Source organism: Daphnia pulex, chromosome 4, assembly GCF_021134715.1.
Source record: "Daphnia pulex isolate KAP4 chromosome 4, ASM2113471v1".
In the NCBI taxonomy this organism is placed as follows: Eukaryota; Metazoa; Arthropoda; class Branchiopoda; order Diplostraca; family Daphniidae; genus Daphnia; species Daphnia pulex.
Window position 1 is genome coordinate 7746325 of NC_060020.1, and position 13511 is coordinate 7759835.

At 37.7% G+C, this 13511-nt stretch overlaps 3 protein-coding genes and 3 long non-coding RNA genes across 7 annotated transcripts; 3 read left to right on the top strand and 3 right to left on the bottom strand.

Moving 5' to 3' along the window:
• Positions 1-594: 594 nt before the first annotated feature.
• LOC124191897 (meckelin-like) lies at positions 595-4461 on the bottom strand. Its single transcript, XM_046584938.1, has 15 exons — positions 4115-4461; positions 3770-4035; positions 3523-3714; positions 3177-3461; positions 2995-3116; positions 2773-2932; positions 2639-2700; positions 2341-2563; positions 2066-2266; positions 1740-2005; positions 1485-1659; positions 1362-1424; positions 1187-1298; positions 971-1113; positions 595-901 (listed from the first exon to the last, which is right to left on the bottom strand). Exons 1-15 carry the CDS (start codon positions 4425-4427, stop codon positions 821-823), a joined length of 2664 nt encoding a protein of 887 aa, XP_046440894.1. The 5' UTR covers positions 4428-4461; the 3' UTR covers positions 595-820.
• A 79-nt stretch (positions 4462-4540) lies between these two features.
• LOC124191899 (nucleoporin SEH1-like) lies at positions 4541-6282 on the top strand. The gene is made up of 6 exons (XM_046584940.1): positions 4541-4826; positions 4890-5046; positions 5105-5256; positions 5332-5678; positions 5741-5901; positions 5975-6282. Exons 1-6 carry the CDS (start codon positions 4716-4718, stop codon positions 6136-6138), a joined length of 1092 nt encoding a protein of 363 aa, XP_046440896.1. The 5' UTR covers positions 4541-4715; the 3' UTR covers positions 6139-6282.
• Positions 6283-6795: 513 nt separating this feature from the next.
• Positions 6796-8489, bottom strand: LOC124191901. Of its 2 annotated transcripts, none has more exons than XR_006873501.1 (3): positions 8369-8489; positions 8073-8283; positions 6796-7029 (listed from the first exon to the last, which is right to left on the bottom strand). It is a non-coding gene; the product is annotated as an uncharacterized LOC124191901 (long non-coding RNA). The 2 variants fall into 2 exon arrangements; XR_006873500.1 differs by having other exon boundaries at positions 7123-8283.
• On the top strand, positions 8131-9379 carry LOC124191902. The gene is made up of 3 exons (XR_006873502.1): positions 8131-8266; positions 8334-8497; positions 9169-9379. It is a non-coding gene; the product is annotated as an uncharacterized LOC124191902 (long non-coding RNA).
• Positions 9238-11986, bottom strand: LOC124191898 (zinc finger CCCH domain-containing protein 14-like). Its single transcript, XM_046584939.1, has 7 exons — positions 11613-11986; positions 11025-11540; positions 10688-10962; positions 10085-10620; positions 9910-10012; positions 9595-9847; positions 9238-9437 (listed from the first exon to the last, which is right to left on the bottom strand). Exons 1-7 carry the CDS (start codon positions 11718-11720, stop codon positions 9333-9335), a joined length of 1896 nt encoding a protein of 631 aa, XP_046440895.1. The 5' UTR covers positions 11721-11986; the 3' UTR covers positions 9238-9332.
• Positions 11987-12630: 644 nt separating this feature from the next.
• On the top strand, positions 12631-13374 carry LOC124191900. The gene is made up of 3 exons (XR_006873499.1): positions 12631-12777; positions 12870-13040; positions 13142-13374. It is a non-coding gene; the product is annotated as an uncharacterized LOC124191900 (long non-coding RNA).
• The last annotated feature ends 137 nt before the right edge of the window (positions 13375-13511 follow it).

Below are 13511 nucleotides of genomic sequence, written 5' to 3' on the forward strand. Positions count from 1 at the left end.
GAATTAGTTATGATTTATTTAATTTTATCAGATAGCCCTATCCTCTAACATAGGACAAAAGTTCTAGAAGGGGGAGAGGCCCCAAGGGATATGCGTCTAGGGAGTTGCCCAAGGCTCGGTTAAGGGGAGGTCCTGTGTTAAGAGAAAGAGCTAACTTTTCATTTTAAATCAATGATAACTAATTCACGCTGGTCTGGCGGACGCTGAAAATTGTTATGACGATAAACATTATTGATAGGAGAGCGCAAAGAAATCCATAAAAAGAAAAAACAAATGTGGAACTTGCCGCCAGGGGTGATTTTGGGAGGATAGTTTCCCATCTGCTGCGAGTGTCAATGCCCGGCAGAAATCGTCGATCAAGTTTGCGACCGTTGATCAAGTTCCCGGAATCATCCAGGATACATCCTATCATCGAGTAACTGAGATCGCGGCGGCTGTTGATCAAGTGTTTCTGCCGGGACATTTAAATTGCCATTATGTGGACGTTGCGGAGTGCATTCACTTCGACCAATCGAAATCATTTTTGTCTTTTTCCTATGCGCAAACCACATCGGGCGAGCCAAATAAAAATCTGCTGTTCACGGCACCCCTTCATACAGCAACGCGCCGCTAGGGTGTCGGCTAGACCCATTTCTTTAGATACTAATAAGGTCTATACAGGCAATTCACATCACGGTTTTGCGTGTCAATTGTTTCGATCAATTGTTTCAGAGAAATGTTGAAAATCACAATTATGTTTTTTTCCTGTTTTTTAATAGGCTAAAATAGAAGAAAAATAGAATGCTAGTGAAATTAGAAGAAAACATCGTAAGAAGTCAAGCTAAAATAGAAATCGGGAATCAATCATGGTTTTCTTTGCCAAGTTACGTCTTCCAAATCGATATCGAACAAATTGAAGTGCCTAATATTTGAAGGATTGTTAGTTGATCTATTTTCAATCACCAAGTAGTTCTCAATTACTTTTACTTACTTTAAAAACGATGAAAACTGTAAGAGCAGCAGTGAGGTAGCTATGGCAGTACACATCTACCAATGAAAAGAGCAGCATTTCAAAACTCACCAATGTCACTTCATTGCCGTAGAACAAAACGGAATCGAAACAATTTCTTCCATCTGCAAGTACAATAAGGTGGACATGTTATAGAATGCACCTCATATTGACGAAGTATGTTTGATCGAGGTGTACCGTTATAGAATATAGATCGCTCATTTTGCGACATATTCCACCACATTTCTATATCGAGTACGGTTTCCAAGAAATGTCTATCACGCACTTCGTAGTCGAGTTCCCTGAAAGCCTGTTTAAAAATAAGCCTTCATTTGTACAATTCAGTAATATTGTAAAAGGTTGATAAACCTACATGATCCAGGAAAGATGTAAAAAATTCATTCAGCTTGAAAAATAGAGTGCTGGTACCGCTAGACTGATCCAACATTATCAGATCAATTGAAACGGAAAGTAAATAAAAGTAAATAGACGTCACCTGATTCTTTATAAGTTTTCTCCATTTATCTGAAAGAGTCTCGTGGAAGAAAATGGAAAACGTTTGAGTGTCTTGACCCTGAACAAGACCTCGTTGAGCGCACAGATTTTCTTCTTCCCTTTGTAATTGTTGACACATGGTCTGCATGTCGATGTCTGCAAATCCATGCGGCGATCTAAATGCCCGTCAAAAGTAAAATATTTGAATTGTTAATACCAAGAAAGATTTAAAAAGTTAACTGAGAAGATAAGGAACCTTCCGTGAATGTAGAAGCCGTAGCGCGAGTGAATTCGAAGCCAAACTGATATGTTTGAAAGTGTACAGACATCAGTAAATCGTTGGATTTTGTGCTCAACGTAACGTTCGAAGAGCGCGGCATTCAAAATATTTTGCGCTAGGCTGAAGAAGAGATAGGTGGACAAACCAAGCGCTAGGCGCAACACTGTGTTGTAATTTAAAAACGTGTCTGCCATGAAATAAGTAGCTGGAATTTCTAAAGAAAATCGCTCAAACTGGAAGACCTACCAAATGACTGGTGTTTATTTTCACGCTTCATTATAATCACAGCTCACTAATTATACCTTGAGTGTCGATAACACTAGAATGACCTGTATGGATATAGAGCTTTTACGCGCTACTTGAAGTTCGTTCCATTCGTTAGCAACAAAGAACATCCTCCATACGCTAACTATTTCGCCTTTCGTCGGCCTCGGACTCTCCCAGTCAATAAGAAAAATATCGACGTTACATTGTTCTCCGATCATCCATAATACACTAATCGTCTGCAAAGGATCCATAGATACAATCGGATACAATTAAAATGACCTGACTATGAATAGTTCCAATTATTTCAGACCTTTAACGTGAAAGCACTAATGACAAGGTCTTTAATAAACTGTTCTTCTTGCCTTGCAGGAAGACTAACAGTCACTTCCTCTTGTTGTCGAAAGGTCATAAACCAGTAAAAAGTGATGAAGAAAATCACTATTAAAATTACGTTGGCCAATATGTCTGCTCCGTAGACCAACAAGCGAATTAGAGTCTGAAGATCAATTGTTGCTTTATCTGATCTTATGTACCTGGAAATTATTTATTATTAGTGAAAACCCAATCAAAGTTAGCTAATCAAATTATCCAAAGTTGCCAGTACATACCATACGACAATCCTTATCAAAGCATAAAGAGCCCCGAAAGTGCTCAACACGCTCAGTGCAATCTATTGATAAACCAAAAAATTCATTATTGATAACGTGATTGTGAATGCGAGGAACAATGTGATAATTTCTACCTCAAGAGATTTCATAGCTTCATCCATACTAACGGTATTTTTTACAGCGAAATGAATAACGGGTGAATTTCCATTCTCAAGGCTACCAATAGATTCGTAGTTGATTGTTGCATAAGGTAATCGTAATGCTAGTGATTTTTCACCAGACATAACAGAAATTCTAAGAAATGCGTTCAAGTTTCAAAGTTGTTCTCGCTTTTTTTTTATAATGAAAAAACTTACCTAATAGTAAGAGAAGATAGATATCGGACGAAGTCGGTGTTTCCTTCTTGATTACTTCCAGTTGCCGAGTCAAAATTAAAGAACCTCTTTGTGAGTTGCCATCGAGAAATATCTTTATCCTCCTTTGTTCATCAGGTTTTAGTACCGTAGTAATGTTGTATTTTCTGAGCGTATAAACTTACCCTATTACGTTGAACGCCTCCGCGAACAAGGTTCAATATTTTTATTGGAACGTTGATCAATCTTGATTGATTAATTGCCCGATCAACGAAATAAATTTCATAAAAGCGCATATCAGCCATGTTGAAAACTTTCGAATAAACCGAACAGCTGTGATAAATATTGGCATTTCGTTGGATTGGTTTCCAAGTTCCAGTGCAGCACAATGATTTAAAAACCGATTGAAGAGGCTGGATCAATAAATATGTACCATCTAATGCGTATTGTTTAACCATAAAATCCATTTTCTAAAAAAAGTCATTAATGAAAAACTTTTCCTGTTTAGTCCGTAAAAGTTATAGATGCTACTTGATCTTTCAGTATGTTTATCCTGGCGGAGTTTAGTAGATATTCGTTTTGACTATCGTCGTAGTATATTGAATTGCTAAAGCCTCCAGATAATTGTCGATAAAGAGAGCAAGCTGACTGAGAATCGTAGTTGTAATCCGTTAAGACACAGAGATTGATCAGATGTTCGCAGTATTTTCCTCCACCGTGTGCCTTTAAAGAAAAAAAATTGGTGTTTAATAGCACAAACATGGTAAATAATTCCTACCTTGCATTTAATTGCCGTCAATCTAACCCAATTCCGCAAATAATTAGAAATGTAAGGTCTCCCGTGTAAGTTATATGTAAAGATAGTGGGTGTTTCGGGAATCGTGAATAAATCTTTGACGCAAGTTCCGTTCACATCTTCGTATTCACTAGGACAATGACACATGTTCGAACAAGGAACGCACGAAGATTTTGTGTCATCAGGCTGATGCCAAAGCGGGCATTTCAGACATCGTGCGGAGGTAATATTTCCAGTAATTTGAAGGACTGTGATAAAAATTCAGAAATTAATTCTTCTTTACTATACTTAGCAGATAGGACCTAGGTAAATGTGCGTTTTTCATACCTTTGATGTCGTACGGTTCACACGTGAGATTGCTTTTTAGACACATTTCTGACTGAATTGATTGGTTACAGCGTAAGCATTCAATTGCTTTGGACTTTTCATTAAATTCAGGGTAGTAGCCAAAGCCACACTCACAACTCAAACGGTCATCGGAAGATATTTGAAAGACCCCGCAACCTTTGCACTTATGTGATATCGAATCAAAGTAGGAGGAACGATTGCAGCTTTCAGGAAACGAAGACAATATGACATCGTAAGCCTCCACCTTCTTTAAGATGAAAAAAAGCAGGTAATGAGCAACTAACACGATCATCGTCACTTTAAATTTTTGTTTGTTTTGTAAAGCATATTTGTTACCTAGCAACCACTCCCCAGCAATGAGCCAAGTCAGCCAACCAACAATATCAGAAAAAACATCGTTTCTTTCATGAATCAATCTGGCAACGCCCACAACTGTCCCATACTGCCATAGTGCCATACATTTGAAGTTTGATCAGTCGAGCTGTCGGCTGCTTGCGTTCTTGCTTTCTTAATTCTGTGAAATTTGCAAGCAAAAACTTGTTTCTCGTGATTAAGAAGTGATTTAAAAAGTTCTGTAAACATGTTTCAAGCAAGAACGATAAATGCTGAACACAAAGACCTGATTCATGATGTAGCTTATGATTTTTATGGGCGTCGATTGGCTACTTGTTCCTCCGACCAGAGTGTTAAAGTAAATTGTTAGAAATCGAAAAAAATTTCTTGTGTTAACTAAATTGCGGAATTATCTTTCAAGGTTTTTGACCTGGATGAAAATGATGAATGGAGATTGACTGCTGATTGGAAGACTCATGCTGGTTCTGTTTGGAAAGTAAATTGGGCTCATCCTGAATTTGGTCAAATTTTAGCCACTTGCTCATTTGACAGAACAGCTGCAATTTGGGAAGAAATTGGTTTGTAAAATTCTTTACAATTTTAACAACTTAAATTAGTTACTAAATGCATATCCAGTTGGTGAATCAGGGAATTCAACGCAGAGTAAAAACCAAAGTCATTGGGTGAAAAGGACAAGTTTGGTAGATTCAAGAACCAATGTGACTGACATCAAATTTGCTCCAAAACACATGGGACTATTGTTAGCTATGTGTTCAGCTGATGGAGGAGTAAGTTCTAAGATATATTTATTACATTGTTAAATATATAAACCAGATGAAAATGTCAATTTTATAACATAATAGGTTAGAATATATGAAGCCCCAGACATTATGAACCTAAGTCAATGGAGTTTGCAGCAAGAAATAACACTGAAAATGCCTGTGTCTTGTCTATCATGGAATCCGTCATTTTCTCGTCTCCATCCTCCAATGTTGGCAGTTGGTAGTGATGACACGAATGTCGCCTCTGGTGGAAAAGTGTTTCTGTTTGAGTACAGTGAAAGCTCCCATCGCTGGTCTAAAGCTGAAACTATCAACACAATAGTCGACCCAGTGCATGACATAGCATTTGCACCTAACTTGGGAAGAAGTTACCACATTCTAGGAATTGCAAGCAAAGATGTTAGAATAGTTATTCTTAAACCACCTCAGTAAGTAGTTAAAATATTTTAAGGATGGAATAAGAATAAATTTATAATTTTTTTTATTAAAGGAAAGATGCTTATGCAGCAGCTTGTCCAACTTCCCAGTTGGAGATACTGCAGGCAGCCCAATTTGATGACCATCATTCTACTGTTTGGAGAATCTCTTGGAACATTACTGGAACTATTCTAGCTTCTTCAGGAGATGACGGCTGTTTAAGAATGTGGAAAGGCAAGAAATCAAGAAATATTTAATGCCATGTCTGGCCTATTAAATCAGCTGTTTTTACTGTCTATTTCCACAGCCAACTATTTGCAGAATTGGAAATGCATTGCCGTGTTGAAAGGTGATGGATCGGGTGTAAGTCCAGAAGACGGAACTGATCGTGATAAAACCGTTTCTGCAGCAACTGCTCGTTACTTTAAACTTGGCGCAATCAGCAATCCAAATCAAGTACCCTGGCACTAACATTTACTTCCCAATTTTTATGATAATAATATGTCTCTTCCAATCCACACAAATAACTGGGAGTTTTCATTTCTGGAGAAACCCATGGTCTCGAAAATGGAAAGTTGTTCTGAAGAAATAAATGAAATGATATGGAGTTTTAAACTATGTCATTTTTTCATGTCACATTCGTTTAGGGTCAAGTTGTTATAAAAACACTTTTCTCTAGTAGAGTAGCTATTTGTTTTTTTGTTAGGAGGGAAATGATTCAAATGATTTGATCATTTTCAGCTGCATTACTGCATACATTTACACATCTCTAAGGACATTTACAACAATAAACTGTAAGGTCATTTTTGTGATTTTTGACAAAAACTGAATATTACAAAACTCACCTGTTAGATTTTTGCAAACGTTTGTTTTTGTCTACCTCCAGTTTAAAAGTCAGTAGTTCCGTAAATATTATCAGTAAGTATTATTTTGACGCAAATAAGAAAAGAACTAAGGATTTGTGATCTTCGTCAAATTTTGGGTCGATTGCATGTGTCTGTAGGAAATATAGGAAAATCATCCTATTCGTGATTTTCCCTAAACTAGTGATAGCCATCACAAAAATTTACGATTTTAGTTTTAAAAAAATCATTTTTAAACATGGGAAATTGAGCTATCAGTTCCTTCCGGTAAATTTGTATAATTCTAGCAAGTGAACTTCATTCTCTTTACAGTTTTTTTTTTTAGATTTGAAGTTAGCAGGTTAATACAAATAGAAATACGCTGTTTAAGTGTTGTAATTATCTAGATGGCTTAATTAGTGGACTGCCTCGTCGAGTTGCATCACAGTTTGCATGGGTAGATATAAAACTGTGTGTAATCAGCACGATGACCGAAAATAGTAAAATGCATCTTTGGTACCTAAGTGTTAATTAAAAACAAAGCGATCAGTTTTCTTAATATTATCTGACAAACTCTCAATTTCTCGGATCTCATACTTCATGCCCTTTTTACCTTGTTAAAATTGGTTAAAATCAGACGAAAACATCCTATATTAAATAACAACAATGATAAATCTATATAATTGACGAGTGAATACGGCTACAGCTATATCTTGTTCGTCTTTAGTCTTACCCGTAGTTACCCGCAGATAAAGTGATGATATTCAAGTCGATGACTACAAACTAAATTGGGACTAACTCATACAAATTCATGGAAATAACAGAACTTTGCCAAGTTTTCCGTTTATAGCATTACCCCTTATATTTAAAAAACTTTGTTCGTTTGCTTCTTTTATGAATCTTTCAGAACACAAGTGCAAAAATTTTCAATTTTGCGGGGAAATAATACTCTGTTGCTTAGTTCGGCATAGCTATAACACAATATAGGGTGTGCGGGTGCGGCATGTGAAATCACTGTCCATCAACCGTGGCGGCTGCATCTGTACTTGTTAGCTCATAGCCATCGGGCAGATGTATAGGTGGCCTACCAATTACCTCCGCTGTCTATTTCGATGCTATTCACCTCAATGATCACAGCATGAAAAAGCCATACCATTCTTCTCGCTTTACATCCCCCGAAACCAATGTGATATGATAGCCTAGTCTTCCAGTAACACTGGTTATTGAGGGTGCTAGTTGCAAGCTCCTCCCTTTGATACATCTATCTTGTCGACTAAGGAAAACCAAAGCCGTTCGCGGGTCAGCCATCGGTTTCATTAGTTAGCAAGATTGTCGCCCAGTGATGTTGAGTTGTCGGAGCTCTTACTCAAGCAAATCTATTTAGACGTGTGCATTATTTCGAACCTAGAAGATGGATTCCGAAATGATCAACAAAGAGCAGGAAATTAATCAAGAAGGTTCCACAACAGAGGAGTCCACGATTAATAAAAACATTGTTAGAAACAGACTGCCGCAAGAAGGAGTTTTCATGGCTGCTGTAGACAAACCAATCGAGTTAATTACCGTTAGGCCGAAACCGAAAGTTGATTTCAGCATTGAAGCAATCCTATCGTCTCGAACATCTACACCATCAGCGATTGTTGTCACTTCATCGGAAATCTTCACCTCCGAATCCAAGTCGAGGTCCATCAGCGATCACAGCGATCCCAACTTTTCCTGGGTCTATTGTACACGCTACCGACCTCCGAAGCTTCCACGTGAGTCATTTGTAACACTGTTAATAGAGATAGAGACATTTTGTTAACTAATGTAATATTTCTAAAGGTGCTAAAAGAGAAATGAACTTAAGGAACCGTTACCGTAATCCGCGCATACCCTTCTCTACAACAGAGGTGGGGGCATTGGAGAGAAAGTTTCTGCAGTCTCCTTATCTTGGTAGCAACGACGTCAACGAGTTGGCCGCGGCACTCAACATGTCCCCCAAAAGAGTATGTATTATTTTCAACTATCCATAAATATTATGCTAAATCTAATTCTACTTTCATGTCTAAAACTGCTGCTGATTAATTTAAGATTTTTTAATTATTATCCAACGTACGAAATTTTATGTTGAAATGCAGTCAGACCATCTGATGATCCGTTACAGTATGTGTGTATCTGTTGCTTTTCACTACAAAATTTAGTTTAAATTGAAAAATGTGGGGGGTGATTTACCTTTCGAGAAACGAGAGCGGAAAAGTTTTTTGTTAGCGGTAAAATGAATCCAAGCAGAAAGAATGTTTGTGTTGGGCGCTGCTCTTTTGTCGGTAATCTATTGAAAGAGCGCAATCCATTCAAATGCAGGCAACCGTGTGCTAACACGCTAACCAATAAGAAAACCATCATGTTTGTTGTAGGTATTGTGCAGCTTTAGCCCCCATCGACGTGACCTAATACTAATTGAGAGAGTAACATACTGTATCATGATAGAATATCCGTACGCGTGCCGACAGTCGGTATCGAGTTTCAACCGAAACGGGTCCTATCGAATTCCTCTCACATTACAAGTTTTCTGGTTCTTTCAACGAACTTTGTAGACTGTTAATGTTATCAGTTTCGAATCCGATTGACTGTGAACAACCTATTTATTTGTTTCACCCTCTTTTTTTTTTATCTCTAGGTAAAGATTTGGTTTCAGAACAGAAGGGCTCGCGAGCGTCGTGAAAGGGAAGTTCAATAAAAACACACGTACGTCTTTAAGTTTCGTGTATTGGAGTGAAGGTGGCTACGTTTCGAATCCACGGTCGGCGATTAACATGCAAACAACACCAGCAACGCAATTTCTCACTTAGCATTTGTGACCCATTTGAGTTTGTTTGCGGACGGGATGTTTGTTTGATGAAAAAATGTACAGCCAACACGAGTGCAGTTTGATCCATACTTGCACGCCTAGAATAAGAAATTTCAATTCGTTCATCATTTTAAGAAATTGTAACAATTATTTACTAATCATGCAAAGTATAAATTATGTATCACTATTCGGGAATACAAACATTTTGATATACAGTAAAACAAAATAAAAATTGTGCTTGCTCAGTTAACTTACCGGAGGATGGAAGAAAAGACAGCTTACATTGTTACAGGATGGGAAAAACTTGCAAACCGTTTTGCCATTCACAACCGGTTGCTGCTGATGCATTTTTGCTGAAGGTTGTATTATCTTTGGTGCAACAGAAACGACAACTTGAGATCGTTGACTGTGCGTATAAGGGCACGATTTCCGAGTGCAAGTAGTGTCAAATTTGCATGGCGGGTGAATAAATAAACAATTTTCGCCAAATAGACAAATCGGAAAATTTCTGCGACGAAGAATATATGTAAGGAAAACGAAATGTTGAAAATTCAAGACAATGAACCTTACTTGCACGGGGTTTTGGGGTGGTGGAAATGGCAACGGTCTCCTTGACGGCAGTTTGGATAAAATTTGCAACGTTCCAACGTTTGTTGAACTTCAGCCTCAGTGCCTAGATGTATAAAATCAAAATTTGTTATTAACACGTGAAAGAGACATAAAGTGAAATAGCAAAAATTGTTACCGGTGCTACGTCTTCGAAAAAGCCGGGTTTTAACTGGCTTCCGCTCGGCATCTTTCATTTCGGTTGCATCATCGTCATTCAAGTCTTCGTCAAAGCATCGGCTCATTAAAGAGTTTACACCGTCAAGGGTGACAATGAAACGTGTCTCGATTGTCTGGATGTCGAGTGGTGAATCAACGGGGCTTTCCATTTGCTCATATGAACTTTCGTCAGGCACTTCTACTTTGGTGAGAACTGTCTCTTGAGGTTCCATTATGGCAAGGTCAGTATCTTCAACAATTGCGGCAGACGGTTGGCTATCAACTTCCATAGCGGAATCATCGGAAACCTGGCAAACAGTAGAGTTTGTGGTATTGACAGCAAGTGTTTGGGGGTTTAGGTTCTTTTCACGATATTTTCGAGTGAAAAGCGCTGGTAGAGACTTGGTCTCAGGTTCCGTAACTTTAGGTGGATGGGAGATGACAGACTTCTGTGCCTCAGCAACAGCTTTCAGAATCAAACAATTTGTGGCTTGCATTTTTGCTGGTAATTTGCGTCTGAAAACGGACAGATACAGATTATGAACTAATGGACTCATCTATTTTCAGAATTAAAAAAAATTGCCTGGCTGTGACACGAACAATGCTGTTGATTCCGGTTTTGTTATTAAAACTTTCTTCGTCTTCTTCTTCTTGTTCGTGTTTTTCAACCTTCAGTTTTGTACGTTCAACAGGTTTGATTATTTGACTGAGCATAGGTCGCACCACGGAAACAACTTGAGATGAGATGCGGCCGTCTGTTCTTCGTGGGCGACTCCTTTCTTCTCTGCGAACTTTTTTAGCAAATCGATCTTCGGAGCTTCTGGTTTGTCGCCGTTTTTTCGGATCAGAAAGTGATGACTAGTAGAAAACGATGAATAATTTAGAAATGAAACGCTCACATTCAGAATAATTATTCTTACTTGATAGTTGGCGGATGATGCTGAATTCCTCTTTTTCAACAGTTTATCTTCAGAACCATGAAAATCTTGTTCGATTTCCTCCCTGATGTTGAGGCAATCATCATCCATATCTCCTTCAGGAGAACGATGTACTTGTACTGAAGGTAGTGAGTGTAAAGAAACAGGCATTGGGACGTATGGTTCCTTAGATTCAAGATTTGATGGAATATTATGGCTTGATGTAGCATTATTATGAGCCTCCATCTGATTTGATTTTAACAGCCGGGAAGGTGATTGTTTGACTATGGGAAAGGGATTTTCAACTTTAATCGGAAGGGAACATACTTCAACTCCTGCTTTTGGTACTACAGAAGTTACTTCTTTCACTTTGTCAGTAGCATTACTACCACCAACAAAAGCCTCAAGCTTTTCAAGTACAATATGTAGCCAATCTGTAAATTTGTCTGTGTGGCTTCCAAGAAAAAGAGACAATTCACTTGTCATTTGGCTCTTAGATCTCCTGTTTGCGATCATCACCTATTAATTACAAAATTTAATAAAATAATTATGTAGTATGAAAATAATTCACATTTATATTTGGTACTGTACCATTATGTAGTCAGGTAATTCTTCATCAACATAAGCCCCAATCTCTTGAAGTTTTGCTTTCACAGCACATTTGATTTTGTTTCGAATTTCATTTGTAATTCCTTCCATTTTTATAAAAATAATCTTCTCCTTAAACAAAATCACCAAATTCTAATACAAAGTCTTCTTCTGAGTTAGTCAATTTTTAAAGATTTCTCTAGTTGAAATTTATATAGTCCCGTTTTATTTTTTGTTGTTCGCTTGCAGCCGATGACACGGGACTGGAAATGCTGAAATACGGGATGAAAGCCTCTTCTTCCTAGGCTTCTTTCTCGTGAAAAGCGCACTGCGTGCTGCCGCCTGCCGCGTCGGCGTCTGCATAGTGCATATGAGCATAGCACAATGCAGAGCATAGCACAATCATAGCTCTGCAAAGTCTTATTTGTTAGTTCATTATCGTTAATCAGGGGATAAACCACATAATTACATAATGTATGTACTGTATACTGAATAACTGATAAGAGCTTGTTTTGCACTGGCATAGCCAAGTCATTACTCTGCTATGAACTGAAAAAGTAGATAAATAAGTCAGCCAAAAATATGAAATTTAAGAATAAGGTAATAAAATTTAAAACCATCAAGACATTTGAAACCAATTCACCGAAACGCTTCACCTGTTATGCAATCAACGCTGTGCCAAAAAAACATTTACAGTTGTGTGTGAAAAACGTCTACAAAATTTGACATTTACAGAGCGTACACATAAAAACTGAGTAAAATCCGTCTAAGATAGCAGAAATTATGACTTTCAAGCTGAACAGGAATCTATTTTATTAATATGCATTAGTGATCTTGTTTGCCAACGGGATTTTTTTCGAAATCTCATTTTGAAACCGTGGGCGACTTTTATTTATTGGTGATATGATAAAGCCTACCACAGGGTATAATTTTCACTCGGACCTTTTTCAACGTCACTGGCTTGCTCAAACTTTTGTTGCCGCTTGCAGTTGATAATGAAACGGATTATATGGATTAAAAATGTCAAGTATTTTTAATGCTACTTTGTGATATGCAAGGTAATGTGTGAACAGGGCGTGTGAGTGGGTTGATTCCCGTTTTGCTTCAATATATAAAGGCCAAAATTTTAAACCAAATTACACACCAACTTCTTCTCTGCTTCCGTAAGGTAAGAACCGTTTTATAATTTATTTTACTCGCCATACTTATCTTAATCTGCCTGTGTGACGAAAAAATGTTAAACGGTGTAAAATGAATTAGTTTCAGACTTTCAGTCGTATTGAAAATGAAAAACTTCGCGTCGTTCGTTTGTCTGATGCTCGTATTGGTGGCTTCCACCTCCGCTTTGCCGGGAGTCGCTCGCGCTGCTCCACAATGTCCGGAAAACGAAGCAGGCAACGTAGTTTTCTTCCCTGACACTACCAATTGCCAGTGAGTACAATTCATGAAAAAAAACACTACCCATTTCTCAAAGACAATATGCAATCAAATAAATAATGACTGTTTTCTCTTGTTCTGTGAACCATTTCCAGGAATTACTACATGTGCTCGTGGGGCGTTGCCTACTTGAAAAATTGCCCAGGCGAACTCTATTGGAACAAAAACATTAACGTTTGTGACCACCAAGCGAACGTCATATGTTAAACAACGAATGCAATCGAAATGACCCACACGTATTGACCATTAAAAAAAATAAGAAATGTGAATTAAATGGATCATTTTAAAAATACAATAAGTGAGAAGTGATGAGCATCAGAAACAGAAATCGTTGTAACTTTATTTTTTGTTCAAGATTTCGTTCATGCAAATTGGCACAGGTGAATAGTCTTAGTCTTACCGTCTTTTAAAATTTATTCGTCGGTGTTTTTTACGGGTGCATAAAAACCAATTAAAGTGAGATAT

Bases quoted from the DNA above. Each gene is read 5' to 3' on its own strand.
- LOC124191898 (XM_046584939.1), bottom strand. From the start codon at position 11,720: ATGGAAGGAATTACAAATGAAATTCGAAACAAAATCAAATGTGCTGTG. The intron at 10,621-10,687 runs GCAATTTTTTTT...GTCCGTTTTCAG, and splicing joins ATTGTTCGTGTCACAGCCAG to ACGCAAATTACCAGCAAAAA. The intron at 9,848-9,909 runs GTAAGGTTCATT...TCTTCGTCGCAG, and splicing joins CACCCCAAAACCCCGTGCAA to AAATTTTCCGATTTGTCTAT.
- LOC124191897 (XM_046584938.1), bottom strand. From the start codon at position 4,427: ATGATCGTGTTAGTTGCTCATTACCTGCTTTTTTTCATCTTAAAGAAG. The intron at 4,036-4,114 runs GTATGAAAAACG...TTTTTATCACAG, and splicing joins TGAACCGTACGACATCAAAG to TCCTTCAAATTACTGGAAAT. The intron at 2,006-2,065 runs GTATAATTAGTG...GTCATTTGGTAG, and splicing joins TAGTGTTATCGACACTCAAG to GTCTTCCAGTTTGAGCGATT.
- LOC124191899 (XM_046584940.1), top strand. From the start codon at position 4,716: ATGTTTCAAGCAAGAACGATAAATGCTGAACACAAAGACCTGATTCAT. The intron at 5,257-5,331 runs GTAAGTTCTAAG...ATAACATAATAG, and splicing joins TGTGTTCAGCTGATGGAGGA to GTTAGAATATATGAAGCCCC. The intron at 5,902-5,974 runs GCAAGAAATCAA...CTATTTCCACAG, and splicing joins CTGTTTAAGAATGTGGAAAG to CCAACTATTTGCAGAATTGG.